Source organism: Candoia aspera, chromosome 1 (assembly GCF_035149785.1).
Source record: "Candoia aspera isolate rCanAsp1 chromosome 1, rCanAsp1.hap2, whole genome shotgun sequence".
Classification (NCBI taxonomy): Eukaryota; Metazoa; Chordata; class Lepidosauria; order Squamata; family Boidae; genus Candoia; species Candoia aspera.
Window position 1 is genome coordinate 343,371,791 of NC_086153.1, and position 20,975 is coordinate 343,392,765.

At 57.2% G+C, this 20,975-nt stretch overlaps 1 protein-coding gene across 2 annotated transcripts; it reads left to right on the forward strand.

Moving 5' to 3' along the window:
- Positions 1-29: 29 nt before the first annotated feature.
- On the forward strand, positions 30-10,674 carry THOP1 (thimet oligopeptidase 1). 2 transcript variants are annotated; one of them, XM_063291017.1, is made up of 13 exons: positions 30-207; positions 354-548; positions 796-944; positions 1,407-1,514; positions 1,790-1,892; positions 2,666-2,826; positions 2,922-3,057; positions 3,536-3,902; positions 8,200-8,401; positions 8,499-8,685; positions 9,298-9,426; positions 10,120-10,256; positions 10,348-10,674. In XM_063291017.1, exons 1-13 carry the CDS (start codon positions 192-194, stop codon positions 10,504-10,506), a joined length of 2,049 nt encoding a protein of 682 aa, XP_063147087.1. In that variant the 5' UTR covers positions 30-191; the 3' UTR covers positions 10,507-10,674. The 2 variants fall into 2 exon arrangements, with proteins under 2 accessions (XP_063147087.1, XP_063147088.1); XM_063291018.1 differs by lacking the exon at positions 354-548 and having other exon boundaries at positions 31-207.
- Positions 10,675-20,975: the final 10,301 nt, after the last annotated feature.

Below are 20,975 nucleotides of genomic sequence, written 5' to 3' on the forward strand. Positions count from 1 at the left end.
GGCTCTCGGTCGCCTGGCTGGCGTTCGCTGCCGTGAAGCCGTGGGGCACGTGTAGAGCGCCCATCGTAACGCTCTGTGGGCTGGGCCCACGGAACTTCTCGCCACTGGACTGGGGCGGGGCGGGGGAGAGCTCCGCCCTCTGCGGGGCGGTTCTCGCTTGTTCGCCTCCCGGCCGAGATCGAGCACGCGGCATGGCTCCGCCGACGGGTAACTTCGGGCCGGGGGGGCGCTGTCCTCCCTCCCTCCCTCCCGGCGGGGCGGGGCGGGGGCCTCTCTCTTGCCGGGGCGGGGGGCGCGAGGTGCGGGTGGAGGGTCTGACGGCGCCTCTCTGTCCGCCGGCTCCCCCCTCCCAGGAAGCGCCCCGGAGAGCCCGGCCCGCGCCGGCCGCCTGCGGTGGGACCTGAGCGCGGAGCAGATCCGCAGCGCCGCCGCCCAGCTGGTGGCTCGCACCAGGCAGATGTACGACGCCGTGGGCGCCCTGGAGCGCCGGGAGGTCTCCTACGAGAACACGCTGCGCGCGCTCGCGGCCGCCGAGCTCGAGTACACCGGTGGGCAGGGCAGGGCAGGGCAGGGCGCGTACGCGGGGGGGCAGGGAGGGGAGGAGGCGCGAGGGGGCGTGCACGGGAGCGAGCGGGGCAGGGAAGGAGGGGAATACACAGTGGGCATGGCAGGGTAGGGGCCTTACACAGAGCGGTGGGGAGGGGAGGGGGTACGAGGGGGAGTACAGAGGGCGGGGGGGTGAGGGGGAGTCCCTGCTCTGCCCTGCCCTGCCCTGACTGTGCCCCTGCCCTGCAGTGCAGCGGAACATGCTTGACTTCCCGCAGCATGTCTCCCCGAGCCGGGAGGTCCGCGCGGCCAGCACCGAGGCTGACAAGCAGCTCTCCGAGTTCGACGTAGAGACTAGCATGCGCCAGGACGTCTACCAGCGGATCACCTGGCTGCAGGTTGGCTTCTCGGCTCCCTGCCGCTCCTGGGAAAGGTGCCCCACCTCGCCCTCCCCGCCTCTTCCTCAGCCAGGGCAAAGAGTCGGGGCCCAGGGTTGCCTGGCCAAGCCCCTATTCATGCGGGCCACAAGCCTGAGCAGAGAGCCCTTGGCCCAGTGGACCAGCGTGTGCTGTGCCGAAGGGTCCCCTGCTCTCACCTGCCTCTGCAGGAGTGGCAGAGGGCAAGCCTACTCCAGACTCTGTGCCAGGGCCACTCCTGCTGCCCCGGGGCCAGTGGTTTTCTCATTCGGTTCCCACTTGGCATTCTTCCGGAGATTGTGGCTGACGTGTCACTGGCTGTTGCCGCCGTGGGTGGCCCTGGCCGCCTTGTGGGGCCGAGAGGTGGGCAGCTCCCTCCAGAAGCCCTGGGCAGAGGCCCAGAGGGCAAGGCCTGCTCCACCAGAGGCTCTTTTCCTCCTCCAGGAGAAGCTGGGTGGCACGTCCCTGAAGCCTGAAGCCAAACGCTACTTGGAGAGGCTGGTCAAGCTGGGCCAAAGGAATGGCCTCCACCTCCCTGTGGAGGTGCAGGAGGTGAGACGGCCCTTTGCCCAGGGCTGGTGCTGCTAGGTCTCCTGGCGGGCGGGCAAGGGGGGGTGAGACTTGCGGCTGAGAGCCCTGGTGGACTTGGGTGGGCACTGGAGCCAGTCTCCGGTCTCCGGCAGGGAGCTCTTGGGCAGGCCACAGACACGCTTTTAAGGGAGGGAGGTTCTTGGGAGCCTTGCAACGGCAACCCAGGCTGCCTCTGGGCAGGGGTGCTTGCGGGGAGCTGGGGCGCTGGTTGCTCAGCTCATTTCCTGGTTCCTCAGAAAATCAAGGACATCAAGAAGAAGCTGAGCGTGCTTTGCATTGATTTCAACAAGAACCTCAACGAAGAGACAACTTTCCTGGCTGTTTCCAGGAAGGAGCTGGGTAAGGCTGTGGCAAGAGAGGCTGACAGCCCGTCTTGGGACTTGGGAGGGCCCCTGACCCCATGGACAGCGTGCGTGCACAGCCGGCGTGGCGGGCGCCTGGCCCTTGGCTCCCCGGTCAGGCGTGCTCCTTCCACAGGTCCTGGGGCTGCTGCTTCTGGGGGGGGGCACGTTTTCCTGCCAAAGAGGGCAGAGGGATCGGAGCCGTGTCGCAGGGTTGAGGGGGATAGAAATCAGTCTGAGAAAGGTCACTCGCAGGTTTAGTGCAACACGACTGTTAGGAAAGCTGATGGTAGAAATTGAGCATCTTGTCAACTTCAATAATCCTGTGTGTTGATTCCTCTTTCCGTGGCATTTCTGTGGTTGGCAGACGCTGTTCTGGCGCTTGTCGCCTTTGCCTGAAGCTTAGAGCCCCTCCTGGGAACATTAGAGCAATCCAGCTGGCTGGCCTTTGCGTAGCTCTTCCCTGTCCAGCTTCTACCCTCTCTTTTCGCTCCGTTCTCCTCACGCACTGAAATAAATATTGGCGGTCTGTGTCTGAATGCGCCTCTGTAATAGGTTGGTGGCCAAGCTCATGCGACTGGGGTGGCGTAGAACAATTGCACTTGCATGGCGAGAAAAGGCTTCTCCCCACCGCGAATCCCGGAGCTGAGCTGGGGCCAAGCTCTCGTGCTTCCCCGGACAGGCGGGCGCTCCCAGCCCAACCTGGAGGTGCTGCGGGGGGCTTGGCCATACGACAGGGCTCCTCCATTCGGGCCCCCTCCTTCCCTTCAGGAGGACTCCCGGAAGATTTCCTGAACTCCCTGGAGCAGGAGGAGGACGGCAAACTCAAAGTCACACTCAAGTACCCCCATTACTTTCCCCTGATGAAGAAGTGCCATGTGCCCGAGACCAGGAAGCTGATGGAAGAGCGGTTCAACTCCCGGTGCAAAGAGGTGCGGGGCTTGGGGTGGGCGCCCTTCCCTGCTCATGCACTGCTGGAGCAGAGTTTCCATCCAGTGGCTGAACTCACTCCACCCGAATGGCACAGGAGAATTGCCGGATCCTCCAAGAACTGGTGGAGCTCCGGGCCCAGAAATCGGCTCTTCTTGGGTTCAAAACGCATGCAGCCTTTGTGCTGGAGATGAACATGGCCAAGGACTGCAAGACGGTGGCAACGTTCCTGGGTAAGGCGGCTGGAGAGTTTGGCAAGGGGTGGGCGGCACCTGCCAGGGCCTGCCCGCTTCCAAGGGGGAGTGGTCAGAAGAGAAGGTTCCTTGGGGAGGGTGAAGGCACTGAGGACCGTTGTCTGTTCTTTGTTCCTGGTGTCGTCTTGCTGCTCGGAGGTAGAGGACTCCAGTTCTCCAGGAGATGCATTGAAGCCCCGGGTCAGAGCAACCCAGGGGTCGTGTCTGGCTTCAGGGGGGCAGAGGGGGGAAGTGGCTTATATGTGTGGCTGGAAGGGGGCCCTTTCCTAGCACTAATGCTCAGGAGTCACCGGAGCAGATGGTGGGGAGAGGGAAGTCTGGGCGGGGAGGAGACTAGGCGGCAGCAGCGACAGAGCCCACTGGAAGGTTCTGGCAGGGGCTCCCATTGTGTGCCAGGTCAGGGTAACCAAGCCTCCGCACCTGCGGGCAACCCCTCGTCTTCCTTGGCTGCCTGCAGATGAGTTGGCGGCCAAGCTGAGGCCTCTGGGGGAGAAGGAGCGGGCCACGATCCTGGGCCTCAAGCAGAAGGAATGCGAGCAGCGGGGCCTGCCCTTTGACCGGCGCATCAATGCCTGGGACATGCGCTACTACATGAACCAGGTGGAGGAGACCCAGTATAGCGTGGACCAGAACTTGCTGAAGGAGTTCTTCCCCATGGAAGTGGTGACGGCAGGCCTGCTGGGGATCTACCAGGAGCTGCTGGGGCTGGTGTTCCACCAGGAGGAGGACACCCAGGCGTGGCACAAGGACGTCCAGCTCTATGCCGTGCAGGACCTGGCCTCTGGAGAGACCCTTGGCAAGTTCTACCTGGACCTTTACCCACGGTGAGCCTGGGAGCGGCAGGGGGACAGCGGCCCTCAGGGAGGGCCCTGCTCCGGTTGAGCTCAAGGCCGGGCTGCCTCTGAAGGAAGGACCTTCGTGTTAACAACAAAGCTGCCAGATTTCCCCTTTCCAAATTCATGGTGCTCTTTTCCAATCAAAAATTAGTAGACCTGAAGCCTTGATCTGGAAAGGGGAAATGTGTTCTTAATGCGTTGAGAACTTTTCTTGAAGTACAAAAACCGAATGTTTTTTGTGGGGGGTGTTATATTGGCAACATGCAAAAACAGGCTAGAGCAGAGTTTCCCAAACGTTCTCAATTCGTGGCACCCTTAATGTCTCAGTTAATTTTTTTATGGCATCTCTAGGCTGGTTCTGACAGACATTGAATATCGCTGTGTTTCCCTTGAACGTTTAAAATATCCTGTGATTTTGCTGCAGTGCACTGGGGGCACACAGCTTGGGAACTGTGGGGTTAAATGTGAAGGTTTGAGGAATGAGGGAGAATGACAGATACATCCGCTACCACATGGTTGGTTTTTTGATTGATTATCTGCCATCTAGTCAGTGCCGACTCTTAGCGACCACATAGACCTTTTCCAGGAGGATCAGTTCCCATCCTCGTCTTTCAGATCTTCCAGTGGGGCCCCCATCACCCCTGTAACCGAGTCCATCCACTTTTCTGCTGGCTGTCACTTTCTTCTCTTTCCTTCTACCTTTCCCCGAATTAGACCCTTTCCAGAGAGCTGGATTTTCGCATAATGTGTCCGAAGTAGGATCATTTGAGCCTGATAGTTGGTGCCTCAGGAGAGAACTCTGGGCTGATTTGTTCAGCGATCCATCAACTAGTTTTCTTGGCTGTCCACAATATTCTCGGGAGTCTTCTCCAAGACCAGCGTTCAAAGGCGTCAATACTCTTCCTATCCTGCTTCTTCAGAGTCCAACGTCCGCTTCCCTAGTGCGTCGCAGGGAAGACCGAGGCTTGCACGGTTCTGACCTTTGTAGGCGTAGAGAGACACCCTGGCATCTGAATCTCTTTTCCGAGGCCTTCGTGGCTGCTCTGCCAAGGGCGAGTCTGCAGCGTATTTCTTGACTGCTGGTTCCTTGACTTGATGGTTGATCCCCAAAAGCAGAGGCTCTCCAGCACTTTGATATCTTCACTGCCAACTCTAAAGCTAGTTCCTGTACCTGTTGTCAGTATTTTAGTTTTCTTTATATTTAATTTTAGCCCCATTCTTTCACTGTGCTCTCAAGAACTGGGGCTTGCAGACCCTTTGCACTTTCGGCTATCAGAGTAGCATCACCAGCATGGCGCAGGTTGTTGATGTTTCTTCCTTGAGTTTTAAACCACGCTTATCTTCTTCCAGTCCAGCTTCCGTTAATATATATTCTGCATACAGGTTAAATAAATAGGGGGAGAGTGTGCAGCCTTGTCGCACGCCTTTGCCAGCCTGGAGCCAGCCTGTTCCGCCATTTTCTGTCTGTCTGTGGCTTCCAGACCTGTGTATCAGTTTCTCGTGAGGACAGTGAGATGTTCCGGGATTCCCATTTTCCAAAGACTTTCCACCAATTGATATGGCCGACACAAAGGCCTTTCTATAATCAAGGAAGCACATCGTGACTTCTTTTTGGTGTTCTTTGGCTTTCTCAATTATCCAGCATGCATCAGCTACAATGTCGCGTGTTCCTCGGCCTTTCCTAAAGCCAGCTTGAACATCTTCTTTTTCATGTAGGGCTCTGTTTTAAATGATCCTAAACATTATTTTGCTAGCATGTGAAATGAAGGGTAGCGCACGATAGTTCGCGCACTCTGATAAGTCTCCTTTTTGGGGAGTTGGAATGTAGGTTGACCTTTTCCAAAAAGGTGAGCCACTCTGTCGTTCTCCAGATTTGCTGGCGTAGCTTGGTTAGCGCCTTGACTGATTCTTCTTCTGTTGCTTGCCAGATTTCAGTGGCTTTTCCACCAGTTCCTGTAGCTTGATGACTTGGCATTGCCTGGAGGGCTGACGTAGCTGCTTCTTCTCTTCTAGCACGTGGGGCGGAACTTCATTGGAATTCTGGCTGCTGCTTTCCCTTCCACAAAGGGTCAGGCCCCTGGGGAGGAAGGAGACACAGCGTTTGACTTGGGCAGAACTGCTTCCTGTCTCAGCGGGATGGTAGTCCTGCTTCAGAGCAGCACCTGTTCTTGCTCAATTAAAAGCAGCAGCGATACAAGCCTAAGGATGCTGTGGACAAAATATGCAGATACCAAATTTATGTGCGGATCTTTTTGCAGTACCTCCATAAAAAAATAATATTTCAAAGAAGTAACAAGATGATGTTATTCAAGAGATCTGTTTATTTCCAGAAATACAGTCAGGACCTGAAATATTGGAACAAGGATAACTGTTCTGGCATTTGGCCTCTGTACACCACCACACTGAAGTTGAAAGGAAACACACCCAGATGGGAGCGAAGTCAGGACTTTCAGCTGTAATTCAAGGGGTTTGGCAAAAGTGGAGCACTAACCTTTCAGGAAGCACAGCCAATGGCATACACACACACCCATCATTGGTGGCTCATAAGTAATGGAACAAACCAAGATCGTTACAAACATAAGGATCGCCTTTAATACCTGGATGAAAATCCTTTGCAGTCAATGACTGCCTGAAGTCTGGAACCCATGGACATGACCAAATGCTGAGTTTCCTCCCTCGAGATGCTTTACCCAGCCTTTACTGCAGCTGCCTTCAGCTGCTGCTTGTTTGTGGGTCTTTCTGCTTTCAGCCTTATCTTCAGTAAGTGAAAAGCAGGCTCCGTTGGGTTGAGATCAGGTGACTGACTTGGCCATTGAAGAACATCCCACTCCTTTGCCTTGAAAAACCCTTGGGTAGCTTTTGCTGTATGTTTTGGGTCTTTATCTATCTGCTATATGAAGCGGCGTCCTATCAGTTTGGCAGCATTTGGCTGAATCTGAGCAGAAAGTATGGCCCTACAGGCACTTCAGAATTCATCCTGCTGCTTTTATCAGCAGTCAGGTCGTCAATAAACACCAGTGACCCAGCTCCATTGGCAGCCATACACGCCCATGCCAGAACACGGCCTCTACCCTGTTCGACAGATGATGTGGTATGCTTTGGATCATGAGCTGTTCCTCTCCTTCTCCATACTTTTCTCTTCCCATCATTCTGGTGCAAGTTAATCTTGGTTTCAGTCCAAAGAATCTTATTCCAGAACTGGGCGGGCTTTTTTAGGTGTTTGCTGGCAAAGTCTAATCTGGCCTTTCTGTTCTTGAGTGTTACAATTAGTTTGCACCTTGTTGTGAAGCCTCTGAATTTACATTCATAAAGCCGTCTCTTGACTGTAGATGTTGACAATGACAAGCCTACCTCCTCAAGAGCATTCTTGACCTGGTTAGGTGTTGTGAAAGGGTTCCTCTTCAACATGAGCAGAATTCTGTGATCATCCACTTTAGTTGTTTTCCGTGGTCTTCCAGGCTTTTTGCTGTTGCTCAGCTTGAAAGTTAATTTCTTCTGTTTCAGGATGTTCCAAACTGTTGTATTGGCCAGTCCCAATGTTTTTGCTATCTCTCTGGTGGGTTTATTTTGTTTTCTCAGCCTAATGATGGCCTCCTTCACTCGCATGGACACTTCTTTGGACCTCATGTTGAGAGTTCCAGTGAACAGCTACCAAATGCAAATGTAACACTCAGAACCACCCCCAGGCCTTTTATCTGCTTGATTGGTCATGGGGTACCCAGGAAACAGGCCACACCTGGCCGTGCAGCTGCTTGTCAGCCATTCGTTCCCTTACTTATGAGCCACCAATGATGGGGGGGGGTGTATGCCGCTGGCTGTGCTTCCTGAAAGGTTAGTGCTCCACTTTTGTCAACCCCCTTGAATGACAGCTGAAAGTCCTGACTTCGCTCCCGTCTGGGTGTGTTTCCTTCCAACTTCAGTGTGGTGGTGTACAGAGGCCAAATGCCAAAACAGTTATCCTCGTTCCGATATTTCAGGTCCGGACACTAACCTTCATCTTTTTCAAGGGCTATGCGCGTGTAGAATCCGTAGCCAGCTTTGAGATGTTTTAGCGGGGATCAGCATGCCAGCGTTTCCCAAAACACTAAAAATGATTAGCTCGTTTAGGAAAGAATAACCTGGTCATTGTTTATGCCTGTCAGTCGGTACATTTTGGGTTGAAACCGCTAGCGGTGGCCTTCAGAAACCACCTTCCCCTCTGGGGCAAGCTCCAAAGAAGTGCCCGGCTGCGCGGGGGCCTCCTTCTGGGCTCTGACTGCTTCTCTTGGTCTGTTCTCTGGGCCAGGGAAGGGAAGTACGGGCACGCGGCCTGCTTCGGGCTGCAGCCTGGCTGCCTGCTGCCGAGTGGCAGCCGCCAGATTGCCGTGGCCGCCATGGTGGCCAACTTCACCAAGCCGACGCGGGAGGCACCTTCCCTGCTGCAACACGACGAGGTGGAGACCTACTTCCATGAGTTTGGCCACGTCATGCACCAGCTGTGTTCCCGGGTGAGGCCAGAGGTGGGGGGCGGAAGCGCCTTTGCGGAGGGGCGGCGGGTCCCGTCCTGCCCCCGGCGGCGAACCTCTCGACCCCCTCCTCCCACAGGCCGACTTTGCCATGTTCAGCGGGACCCGCGTGGAGCGTGACTTCGTGGAGGCCCCGTCCCAGGTGCTGGAGAACTGGGTGTGGGAGCGGGAGCCCCTGCAGCGCATGTCCCGGCACTACAAGACGGGCGAGAGCATCCCGGACGAGCTGCTGCAGAAGCTCATCCGCTCCCGCCAGGCCAACACAGGTGGGCAGCCCCGGGCCCCGACACCCGGCAGGCACCTTGCGGAGGGGAAACAGGGCAGGTCTCCCTGGGGAGAAGCCCACTCCCATGCTTTCAGTTTTGGCAGCGCTCCACAATGGCTCTGGGGTCCTGGGTGAGTTAGGAGGCAGTGCTACTTTGGAGGAGGCAGGGAATCTGAATTGGTCCAACAGCAACATCCTGGGGTGTTTCTAGCCTGCGGGTCGGCCCGGGCCGGTTCCCTAGGCTGGGATGGCAATCCAGGGCCTCTGGCTTTGCTTGCGGTCTGCGCCACTGTCCTGCACGGCCAGGGACACGGCATGGTGGTTGGGCCAAGGAAGCCCGATGGCCAGGAGTCGCCCAACCGAGCAGGGCCTTGAGCCGGGTGCCCTCCCCACAATACGCTGCCCTGAGGCATGTTGCAGGGGGTGGTTTTGGCGCTGCCAGGCAAGGCCCCCAGGGCCCTTTTGGGGAGTCCATCTGCCCCACAGGGCCCAGTCTCAACCACGAATGAATTTGCCCCTGCCATCCCAGAGATGGTGCGTGGACTAGCTGGGGGCCTGCAAGCATTTTTGGGGAGGCCTTCGGTCCACGCCCCCCTTTGTCCCCTGCTCTCAGGGCTCTTCAACTTGAGGCAGATCGTTTTGGCAAAGATGGACCAGGTGCTGCACACGCGGACAAAAGCTGATGCTGTGGAGGAATATGCCCGGCTCTGTGACGAAGTCCTGGGTGTTCCAGCCACCCCAGGTAACTGGCAGGGCTGAAGGGGCATAGGGTAAGGGGATTTAGAAAGCAGGGCTGCAGACAATTGGCGAGCAATGTGTGAAGTAGCAGCGATCCGTTAAAGTGAAGGATTCAGCCTTCATTCAGAAAGCAGCTGCGCAGAGCCTAGCCACATTCCGACCCAGCAGCTTTGCCATCTAAGACCTCTGCCAGCCTCTCTGAACTGGTGCGGACAGGTGGGGTGTCCTTCCGGTTACCCTGAAGTCCACGCAGGAAGCAACCCGCTTCTTTTATGGACCAGATCCAGAGTTCTCTGGGGAGACCCTGTCCTCCTCCTCCTCCTCCTCCTCCTCCTCCTCCTCCTCCTCCTCCTCCTCCTCCTCCTCCTCCTCCTCCTCCTCGGCTGGAGGCACAGCAGGGGGCCAGGTTGTTTTCTCCCAGGAGGCCTGGCTTGTGAGGGGACCCCATTGGGGTTGCTGCCCTCCCATTGGGCCTTGATAAATCAAAGCTGGTGCCTGGGGTTCTGCCGGGGGAGAGCTGGGATGAGGAGGCTGCTCTGGAAAGCAAGTCAGCCTGGAAGAGCTGCAAGGAGAGCCTTCAGAGCATGCATTATGGGGGTCCCAGGTGGGGGGGGAGGCTGGCAGTCTGCCTTTTCCCCACAAGCCGCAGCCAGGCCTGAGAAAGCTCTTACGCTGCCCTTCTCTTGCCCGCTGTAAGGTACCAACATGCCGGCCACGTTTGGCCACTTGGCAGGAGGCTATGACGCCCAATACTATGGCTACCTCTGGAGTGAGGTCTACTCCATGGACATGTTCTACACGCGGTTCAAGCAGGAGGGGGTAATGAGCTCCAAGGTACCGAACCACCCTCTGCCCTGGGCCTTCCTCACGAGGGCCTGCACTTTGGGAGGACCTCCGGAGCAGCAACCTGTCTTGCTTTTTGCAGGTGGGGCTGGACTATCGGAAGCACATCCTTCAGCCAGGCGGCTCGGTGGATGCTGCAGACATGCTGCTGCAGTTTCTCCGGCGGGCCCCCAAACAGGATGCCTTCCTGGAAAGCAAGGGGCTGGCTGTGGAGCCGGGCTCCCCGCCCTCGGCGTGCTAAGCATCCCGCGCCCTCGGCAGGACAGCCGTGGACGTGGCCCTCTTCCTCCCGGGGTGCCGTCAGTGGGCCTTGGTAGAATTAGTGGTGTGCTTGGGTTGCAGCTGGCCCTCTGCCCTTGTTGCAGCAGGGGGCTGGGGGGCAGCTTTATTAAGCCGCAGTTGAATTGTTCACCCACCCACGTTCTGTGCTCCTCCCCCACGCTGCAGGCATTAGGAAAGGTGCCTGAATGTTGCGGGGAAGCTGCTACGAGTGTGAGGTGCGAATCAAAGCAGTGTGTTTCTGTTGGGTTTCTTATTTCAGAAAAACACTTTCTTGGGAGAGGTTTCTGCTCTGCAAAGGCACAAGGAAAACACAAGGCGGGGGGAGGGGTGGGTAGGAGCAAAATCTGGATTGCCCTGGGAACGTGGCCTCATCCTCTGAGCCGAGGGCTCTTCCCCCATCCTGGTGGCGACTTCAGCTCAGTTGCCTAAGGGAGCTCTCTATGGTTTGTTTAACTGAGCCTGGGTTGCAGGTAGCTGCTCCCGATGGGCATGGGAGTCCTCGTCGGGGGCCTGGGAGTGAGAGGCAGCCTTGGACTATGACGCTGGCCTGGGAAGGGGTGTGTTCTGGAGGGCTGAAGTCTTGGATGCTGAGATGTGAGCAGCTGTGGCTGAGCACCCGCAAGTGCTCAGCGTGCTGGCACTTTGCTTTCACCCGGAGCTCCTCCAGACAGGCCCTCTCACTGGGCTCAGAAGTTCCCATCCGCCCAAGGGCAGGGCATGTGTGGGTCTTGGCCAGGGAGCCTGGCAACAGGCTGTGGTCCGGCCTCTGGGCCTTCCCAGCATTTGGGACTGATGGTTTCCCATCACTTCTTCCCTCAAACACCTGGGTTTCTCTGGCTGGGCCTTGGGCAGCATAAAGCCAGATTCAGGGGAGGGGGGAGTCAGCTGTTGGGCTGGGGGGTGGTCTCAGCTCTGGGAGGCGGCTCTGTGGTGCCTCAGCCTGGGCCACTGCATGTGTGGCAGGAGCCAAGTCACAGTGGGGCCTGTTCCTGCGTTAAGAGCTGCTGAGTTGAAGAGGCCCCAAGGAGTCGGTCAGGCGAAGGCTGGCAGACAGAGACGCCTGTCTAGTCACCCTGCAGGCCCGCAAGAGGCTCCAGCATCAGGCCTGTCCTGGGCGTTGTCAGGGCCAGCTGCCCTCCCTGCCTTGGCCGTTGTCCTGGCTCTAGAGCGGGCCTCTCGTTTGCCTTGGGTGCACTCCGCTTCTTCTGTGGCAAAGGGTCTGGAATTCCAAACCAAACGCTTCATAAATAAAACTTGGCTGGTGCCGGATTCTGCCTTCTGTCCTTTGTGGCTCTGGCAGGAGGTCCAGTTCGGGGTCCTCAGCAGGTTGGAAGTCATTGAGATGGGGGCTTCTGAAGGAGATCTGCCCTGCCCAGGTGTTCTGGGCTGTGTGGGGTAACCCAGTTGCTGGAAGGAGGCAGGGCAAGGAAAGGGGTGGGCTGGCTGCCAGGACCCTCAGGGGCCCACTGCTGCTTAGCTAGTCTGCCCCTCCACCTTAATCCCAAAGTTGGTCACGTTCCCAGAATTAGGGGAAGAAATCAGATCCTGAAACCAGCAGTGTGTCCTCATTTCACACAGTTTTTGCTTGGGATGCGTATGAAACCACAATCGAAGAGCATATGGCTGTCAGCGTGGACTGCGTTACATCAACCACAGAAATGACAGTTATTGGATAAACCTGGATCTGTGGAAGGATCTGCTTGGTTTACACACAGGGCCCTTATCAATGCATGCAACATGTTTGCATGCAGTCAGTCCTTGCAATCTCAGATCTGTTTCCAACCCCACCTTCATGAAAAATGTGGCTCTAAGGAATGGACGCCCCCCCCCCCCGGTTTTTCCATAAGATCCTGGGCGCCCCCAACCACCACTATCTGTGTACAGTACAGGATCATAACTTTATATTGCAGGCCCAGACACTGGAATCTAATCAGGGCATAGTACAAAGAGCTGAGTTTGGGGGCAGAGGCCCTTACAGATCTTGAGCTTTATGTACTATTTGCCTGGAACAACATCTTGCCATAGATCACATCTTTCCCAATGGGCTGAGTGGGAAAACATCTGGCAAGATATGTTTGTTTTATTACATTTATACGGCCAGCCATCTTTCAAAAGTGACTTCACACAATAAAAACACTGCTCCTGTCCCAGAATGTGGTGACATGCATAAAACAAAAGGAAAATGCCCAGGAGGGTGGATGATCAGCAAATCCATTCAATGCGCGGGCTCGACCCTGGAGCCCCCATGCCTGAAAGCGCCACAGGGTCTTGAGGGCTTTGCAGAGTGGGTCACGTCGGGGCCAGTCCAATTAATCTAAATGGCATTCCAGAGGGTAGGAGCTGTTTCGGAGAAGGGTCCTGCCAGGTGACCCCCTTAATCAATGGGACCTGAAATGTTTGGGTGCTAATGTGCAAAAAACAGGAGGCCATGAGTTCTAGTCCCGCTTTAGGCATGAAAGCTGGATGGGTGACTTTGGCCCAGCTGCTCACTCTTAGCCCAACTCACTTCACAGGGTGGTGGTTGTGGAAAACAGGAGGAGGAAGGAGTACTAGGTATGTTCCCCACCTTGAGTTATTTGTTAAAGTAATAAAGGGATAAAAAAATCTAAAACAACACAAAGGAAACTTCTGTATGGGGAGCGTGGGTCCCCCCCCTCCTGGCTTTTTGCAGGGAATGCCTGCCAGTTTGCTGTACAGAGAACGCCGGCAGCCACTGTAATTGTAGACAAGCCAAAAGACTTTTGCAAAGCCAATTTCCAATGCCATCTTTCAATGCTTGAGCATTTTGTGTCCTGCCGTTCCAGATGTCTTAAATGGCAACGTAGTTATTTTGAGAAAACCCAGTCTGGTCTCTCTGGGGAGTAGAGTTGTGCAGCCTTGATCCCAGAGAACTGGATCATGAGCCTATCCCTAAGCTGATGGCCATGTTGGGAAATCTCCCAGGAGTTGCACTGCCTTCTGAACCTGTTTTCCAAAGAGGATGGGAATCCCACCAGCCCCTTTTCTATGACTTGATCAGGAATGATCAGTCAGAAGGGATGAAAGCTTTGCCACATGGCATCACCTGGAGCTGTGGTGGAGTTGGATAATTTAGCACCTCTGCAGGATCTTCTTGGATGTACAAGCTATTAGCCCATGGAACAGGCTGCCACATGAAGTAGTGAGTCCTTTTTTTGCCAAGGTTTTCAGATAGATGCTGGATGGTCATCTGTCAGAGGTGCTCTAGAGATCCTACACTAAGCAAGGAGTAGGACTAGATGACCTCTGAGGACCTTTCCAACTCAATGCACATTCCTTGCACCCATGTTTCTGCACCACAAAATTATTTTACCCCAGAAGTGGAAACAGATGTAATCTGCAATTTTGCAGGGATTGATTTAAAACGTTGGTTAAATTAAGAGGAACACAGCCCTTATCTAGGATGGTTTTGGTCATTCTGTGCAGGGTGATGGCCCAGATGGTTTGAGATTGGCTTTCTCTGCTCATCTGGCATAAAAAATGGCCAGATCTGTGATGGCGAAGGCCCGTACTGTGTGGGTAGGTCCCATGTAAAGTGCCTGTGGATCCATCAGGATCCATTTTTTGCACCTTAAGTGCACCAAAAGACTGTGGATCTATAATAGTATGGAAACAGACACGATTCAGGTAAAGCGTGTGCAGAATCAAGCAATCTATGCTTCAGGTGCCTATTTTTGCACCACTAAGAGTGCTGGATCTGTGGCTGTGATGCCTCCTTCCATGAAGAACTACAGGGGGGGAAATGGTTGTAAGGTTGTGCAGTAGATCCCGTATAGCAATCGTGTCAATTGGAGAGGATCTGTGAGGCAGCTCACTGAGCGCAAATAGACAGTCTTGGTTACATGCTGATTTTGGGTGGATCTCATGTAAAAGTGGGCCTGAGGATCTGAGCCTGGAGGCACAATTCTGCAGCCCAGTGACCCCCAGTCACTTGTTATTGCAAAAGCAGCCAGAGGGTGGAGTGATGTGGATGCTGCCGTATCAAGATCAGCAGATCAAGAGTATCCTTGCTGCAGATCCTCTTTTGAACACCATGGTATTTGGCGGTGTCTTCATGTGGAACTTGTATGAAGATCCCATAGGACCAGAAAGGCCCCTGCTTGATTTCCAGGATCCCATGCTTTTTCCGCAAGGCTTGCTTTGGGGTCTCCGGGCCTCTGCTGAGACCGGCTGCTCCTCCCTGCCCTCCAGGCCAGCGCTCTCCCCACCCCCTCACACCCGACCGGCCCCTCCAGGGAGCAGCCCCCCTGCGGGCACCCGCGGGTGGGGAGGGGGTTCCGGGAGTCGCCGCTGGAGCAAGGGAGGCCGGGCTAATTTTTGTTATTCGTTTAGTCGCTTCCAACTCTTCGTGACTTCTTGGACCAGCCCACGCCAGAGCTTTCTGTCCGTCGTCAACACCCCCAGCTCCCCCAGGGACGAGTCCGTCACCTCTAGAATATCGGGCTAATTTTAGGTTGGGCTAATTTCAGGCCGTCTATTCTGGGGGGTGCATCGAGGCAGATTAAGTTCGTTCCGGGCTGCAACGCCCGTCTGGCCTTCTGGGCCCGCGGGCTGGGCGGGAGACCGGAACCTCTCTGGGCGGCCGCCTCCGGACAGCTCGCAGCCCCGGAGGGCCCCGATGGCGCTCCAAGGGGCAGCGCGCTGGACGGCAACTCGGCGCAGTCCCGGGCCTGGGGAGCCGGCGCGCGCCGGGTGTGTGTGTGTGTGTGTGTGAGGCAAGTCTTCAAAACCGAGGCCTCCGTCCGGGGCGTCCCGTCTGGGGCACAACAAAACGTCTTCCTGTCCTGCAGAGGCCACGCTTCATGCCCGCCTTGTGGGTTCGGGCGAAGCACGCAGCGCCGATCCCCAGCGCGCTTCCTCTCAGGAACAGCCCCGCCCCTGCGACTTGGGGCTCTGGGGTTTAATTCCCCTGCTGCTAGCACTCGCAGTTCTGAGGAAGCTGTCCACCAATATTGGTGGACAGCAAAAGAAATTCAAAGACTTCTCAAAGCTAATTTTAAAAAGTTTAATATCAGCACTGAAAACTGGGAAGTCCCAACTCACCAGCGCTTAACTTGGAGGTCAGCCCTTGTTAAAGGCGCTGAGGACTCTGAAGCAGCACAAAGGGAGAAGCCAGCTAAGAGGAAGGCAGTCAAGCAGATCCTCACGGTGACCGTCTTCCACCCAGAAACTTATGCCCTCATTGTGGGAGGTTGGGCGGATCCAGAATTGGCCTTGACAGCCACTTGCGGATCCACCGTTCAGATTTTAGTCCTGGAAGACAGTCTTACTCGGCTAAGAGTTATAGCCAACTTGGGGAAGCCGGCCCTGGGGGCGGGGTTATTGCCTGGAAGGCACCAGACGACTTCTCCCATCTCCACACCACCCAGCAGGGGGCTGGACAGATAGGCTGGAGCTCCAGGGGAAGCTCGCCCTACGCAAAAGCCTGGAAAGCGGGAGGGGTGGTGGTGTCTTTGCTCTATCCAAATGCGAGGCGTCTCCCCGCCTCCGCCCGCCCCGTCCCCGGCTGCCCGAGCTCCATTTATCACGTCCCGCTGTTCCCTCCTGCTTCCCTCCAGACACGTCTGCGACTTAAATAGCAGCGTCCAAATTAGCAGTGCGTGCTCCTGGGGCGCCGGGTGGGGCCCGGCCACCTGCTTTCCCCCTCCCGCCCGGGCCCTCGGGACAGGAGGCAGCAGCTGCCTTTGCTCGCAGGCCACGTAGCCTTTCCGGGCAGAGACCTCGCGAAAGCTGGGGAGGGCGAGCTGCTGGCTGGTGCGGTGGCGGATGCGGTGGGTCCAGCGGAGCGGGGAGAGAGGCAGCGCTCGAAAGCACCTGCCCAGGTGGCTTTCGATTTTCCCCGCCCCAAAGACGAGGCAGCGCTGGGCATCCCCTGAGGACCTCAGGTGGCCAAGCACTGGAAGCGCTCCTCGGCTGAAGCGGTGGCCCCGGGGGCGTCCTCTGGGCCAGCGGGCGGGGTCTCCCTCCGTCGCGGTCATCGGGGAGAGGCCGCGCGGGAGCCTGCGAGGAGGAGCGGCGCTTTCGCCCGCCCTTGGCTCTGGACAGCTACGCTCCCCCGAAACGAACACCGGGAGGGGCCGGGCGAAACACTGGCTGGGTTTCTAAACGAAGCGTGCATGAGGCACCTCCGGTTACAACAAACATTAGCAATTTTGGAGGTCTTGGAGGGTAGCCAAGACTGCACTTTTTACCTAAGCCGCATTACCTGGGGATGATGGGTATTGCAACCCCAGCCCAGCTAAAGGGCATCAAGTCAGAGAGAGGTGGTCACCTCTGGGCAGATTAGGAGATTTTTTCGGCAGAGCATCACTGCTTTTCCCACAGAAGCCCAAATTAGGCCCTTTACTTTATCCAGTGAATTAAAATGAGGGTCGGGTCGGGGGTCCCCTCCACACAGCTGAGGGTCCTGGTGGTTCTGTCCCCAGGCAGCTTATTGGGAGCCTGGGCCAGGGCTGGAGAGCTGAGGAGCGGAGCCTCTCCAGGTAGCCTGGAATTTGCCAGTCTAAATCTCTCCCGCTTGCCTCTGTAACTGAGCTGCATCCAACTGACAGGCTGAGTCACCCCTAGTCTTCCCATGGCCTCTCAGCCAGAGTTCCAGGCTAGCCTGGTGGCACCTCTGCAGTCACAGCCTCTCCTGGGAAGGGTCCTCTCTCGCCCAAGGCCCTGCCAGGCTCAGGCCGCCTTCCAAGATGCTGTGCGACCTCAGCCACTGTCAAACAGCTGGCCTGGTGTGGCAGTGGAGGTGGCTGGGGGGTCCTGTGGGCAAGGCAACAGGGCTCCCAGGCACTGGTCATTGCAGGCAAGGCCAGGCAAAGGGAGCTGCCAGGAACAGCATTTATGGGGAGGTGGCAGCTGCAGAGAAAACCCCGTCCCTGACTTCCTGGGTTCCTCTTCGGTCCCCGACCCAAAGGGCTGGCAGTCCTGGCAAGGGGAGCAGCGAGAGTTGCGGGACCTTGGATCAGCCCTGCCCCTGCTCACAGCTGTCCTCCCCGCAGCCTCAGGAGGAATGACATTGTGATCCTTCCTTCTGTGCTTCAACTGTACACATGCAGGTGGCATGCCAAAATGCATTTTCTTCTTTGGCCACATCTGGGGCTGCCCTGGCCGGGCAACAGTTGGACCACCAGACTGTCAAATGACAGGGTCGAGTCTGTTCTAAGAATCACAAGAGACAGACTTGACTTTTTAAGAGTGGAGAGTGTTTCAGATGGGGCCAGGTCTAGGTTGGTGGGTGTTGGGGGAGCAAGACCCCAGTGCAGGAAAGTCACTCTGGTCCTGGAATCAGTGGCAAAGTGGGATGGGGGGATCCTCAGAGGCTTTTCTCAGAGGGCTGATCTCGCTTCCCCACAGCCACCTTTCCCGCCCTGCCTGGGAGCTGCCGAGCTTTGGCACGGTCCTTGGTCCTGGGTGGCAGCTCTCTTGTGGCAGAGGTTGAGCAGGCCAAAAGCAGATGAAAAGGGAGGGCCAGCCTGGGCCAGAGGTCCCTGGCACAGCCTTGCCCATCAAGGGCCAGGTGCCTCCTGCTGTAACCCCAGGCAGAACGCCCCTTCACGTTCAGAGGCGACGCGCCTGCCCCCAGCCAGCGGTTTGTGGCTCGCCTGCCTCCGATGGCCTCAGGAGGGAGGGAGGGAGTCAGTGGCGCACATGTAGCATCCCCCGGCAGGGGAAAGGCTGGAGACCCCCTCCTCAGGCGATGGGGGGGGGGACAGGCAGAGGTAGGCACACCCATTGGGCCGAGCCCTACCTGTTTCGCTATCCTCCAGATGAGGGCTGGCAGGGGAGGAGGGGCCCACATGGGTCTCCCCCGTGAGAGCCTTTGGGAGGGTTGCGAAGACCCAACTTTTGTGGAGGGCTCTAGGGAGTGGCTGCTCATCATGGATTTTTGCTTATTTATAGTACAGTGTTGCTGTTTTTTTTTTATGGTTGTGTCATCAAGTTATTTGAACTTCTGGTCACTTTTAACCATGGATGCTTTATTATATTCTGTGTCGTCGTAAGCTGCTGAGAGACTGAAAAGATTTGGCACACACGCATTTAATAAATAACAACTATGGCACTGTCAAGAAAACAACGAATGCCTTTCTTGTGCCTGCTGGGATAACTGACTCCCTCCTGGGAGTCTGGAAAAAATCCAGGTGCCGCAGCTGGTTTTCCATGCCTTCCCCCTGTCATCTGCCCCTCACCCCCCAACAATGGCAGCCACCCAAGGGTAGCCCCTTCCCCATGGCTGGTGGCCCTTGAAGGGCCACTCCAAGCCAGCCCTGAGAAAATCACCCTCTTGGCCCAGAGCAGGAATTTGCACCAGGACTCTGTCTCCACACAGCACTGCAACCAGACGGGTCCCTGCCAGCCTGCCCTGCCCTGCGGCTGCACCCAACCACTTCTTCCCTCCCTGTGCCCTGCACTGTCTTGCCGTCCCCCTTCCGCTGGTGCCTGTTGGATGCAACATAACCACTTCACTCTGACACATCCCCCTGCCTTGCTCACTTCTGAGCCCCCAAATAGTCCTGCGAACCTGCAACCATCTGAACCCCCCTTCTGCTGCCCTGAAAGTGCCCCCCCCCAGCATCTCAGGCCAGGCGCCCCCCTCCTGGCTGTCTGCCTACCCACTTGGGCTCTGCCCTCCAGCAGCCACAAAGGAGCCACACCTGTCCTGACAAGGAGGCTGAGGGTGTCCCCGCCCCACTGTGCCTGCAGAGCCCCCCATGACAATAGAGATTGCAGGGCTGTCCCCCAGCCCGCTCCTCCATCAGAGTATCATCCCCACAGGAGAGCCTTGTGGTGGGTGGTGAAGAGGCTGGGTAGGAGCGAGGTGACCCAGCCTCTGCCCCCCCCCCCCTTTGCCCAGAGAAGCTGCCTGAGGAACTGGGGCCAGCATGGCTCTTTCAGCCCAGCCCACCTTGCAGGACAGTTGTTGTGGGAGCCCTGCGCATGCTGCCTTTTGCTCCTGGAAGATGAGGCATAAACCATGAAAAGGACCCCTCCGCCCTCCTCCAGCCCCCTCCCGCTGCCACTGGGCTTCCTCTGCCTGCCCTTGGTTTCCGGCTCCGCGTGGAGTTTTGGGTACAGCCGCTGTGGCCCCCAGGGGCTCCCGTACATCCAGCAGAGGCTGTGGCCAGAAAGAGACAGATCCAGCCGCAAGTCCTCCCAGCCAAACGCTCCCTGCGGCTCCTTCTGCCCCAGCCAGGGGGGGAGGGGGGGCTAGAGGCAGTGCAGCAAGTGCAAGGCGTGCAGCGCCCACTCGCGCAGGGGCAGCGTCCATCCCTGCCGTGCCAGCACGACCAGAGGGAAGGTGGTGCTGCAACGCTGGCGGTCCACGAACGTCAAGAGGTCCTCTCCCTCGGCTGAGTGGCTGAGCACAATCTTTGTGCGGTCGTGGTAGAAGTTCACCTGCAAGGTCGGGGGGGAGGGAGATGGGGGGAGGAGGAGGAGGAATGCTGGTATTGCTGGGTGAGGGGGCCTGGCGCGTCCTCCCCCCACTGGGGAAGGTGCTGCTGCTGCCGGTGCTAAGTCCCCCCTTCGGGGTTGAGCTCTAACCTAGTCACCCTCTTGGCTTTACAAATTATGAAGCAGCAGAGGGTAAACCGTCTTAAAGCTAGCTTGCTCCAGCTTTTGACATTTGGGGGGAGGGGGTCATCTGTCACGTTTGGCTTTGTCATCCAGCTCAATGCAATCAAGAAAACTGAATCCCAGAAAAGCTGCGCCCACCCCCGAACTGCAAGCTGAAACATTGGGCATTTCCAGAGCTCTTCCTTTGTTTGAACCCAGCACCGCTTGTGCCTGGGGACTGGCACCACGCCTGTGTCTGACGCCCGTGCAGAGGCTTGTCCTGGCTGGCTGACCGGCAGCCGTTCAGCCCCTCTCCAGTGCAGGCTTAGTGCCCTCAGGTCTCTGCAGTCCTTTGCAGACCGCAACCTTCTTCACTTGGGCGGCTGGCCCCTGACCCTCCTGGGGTCCCTCCCATCCTCCCCGCCTGACCAGGTGCCGGCTCCTCCGGAGGGGCCCAGGTCCTACCTGCAGGGTGCTGTCCCCAAAAAGCATCAGGAGGGCTCCGTCGGACTTTGCAAAATGCAGGAGAGGCGGGTCCCACCCTGGCCTGCAGGGGCCGGTTTGCCGGGGGCCGCCCTGGCAAAAGAGGCAGTTCGGCAAGGGGCAGAGGCCTGGCCCACAGAAGCACCCACAGAGTTTAGTGCAGCTTCTCCGGCCCTTTCTCCCTGCCGGCCAGCGTTCTGCCCCCCCCTTCTCACCTCCAGCAGCCGCTGCTGCATGTACTGGGCAAAGAAGCGAAGGACGCTCCTCTTCGAGGCCAGGGAGGAGGGCACCTCTCCCCACCCAAAGGACTCAGCCCTATGGACCTCACTGTGGTAGCATAGGCGCCTGCAGGGGAGACCAAAGGGGCACTGCCAAGCG

What these genes read in the sequence shown, in the direction of transcription:
- THOP1 (XM_063291017.1), top strand. An exon ending in AGCGGATCACCTGGCTGCAG is followed by an intron (nt 945 to 1,406) that starts GTTGGCTTCTCG and finishes TTCCTCCTCCAG; the next exon opens with GAGAAGCTGGGTGGCACGTC. An exon ending in TACCTGGACCTTTACCCACG is followed by an intron (nt 3,903 to 8,199) that starts GTGAGCCTGGGA and finishes TCTCTGGGCCAG; the next exon opens with GGAAGGGAAGTACGGGCACG.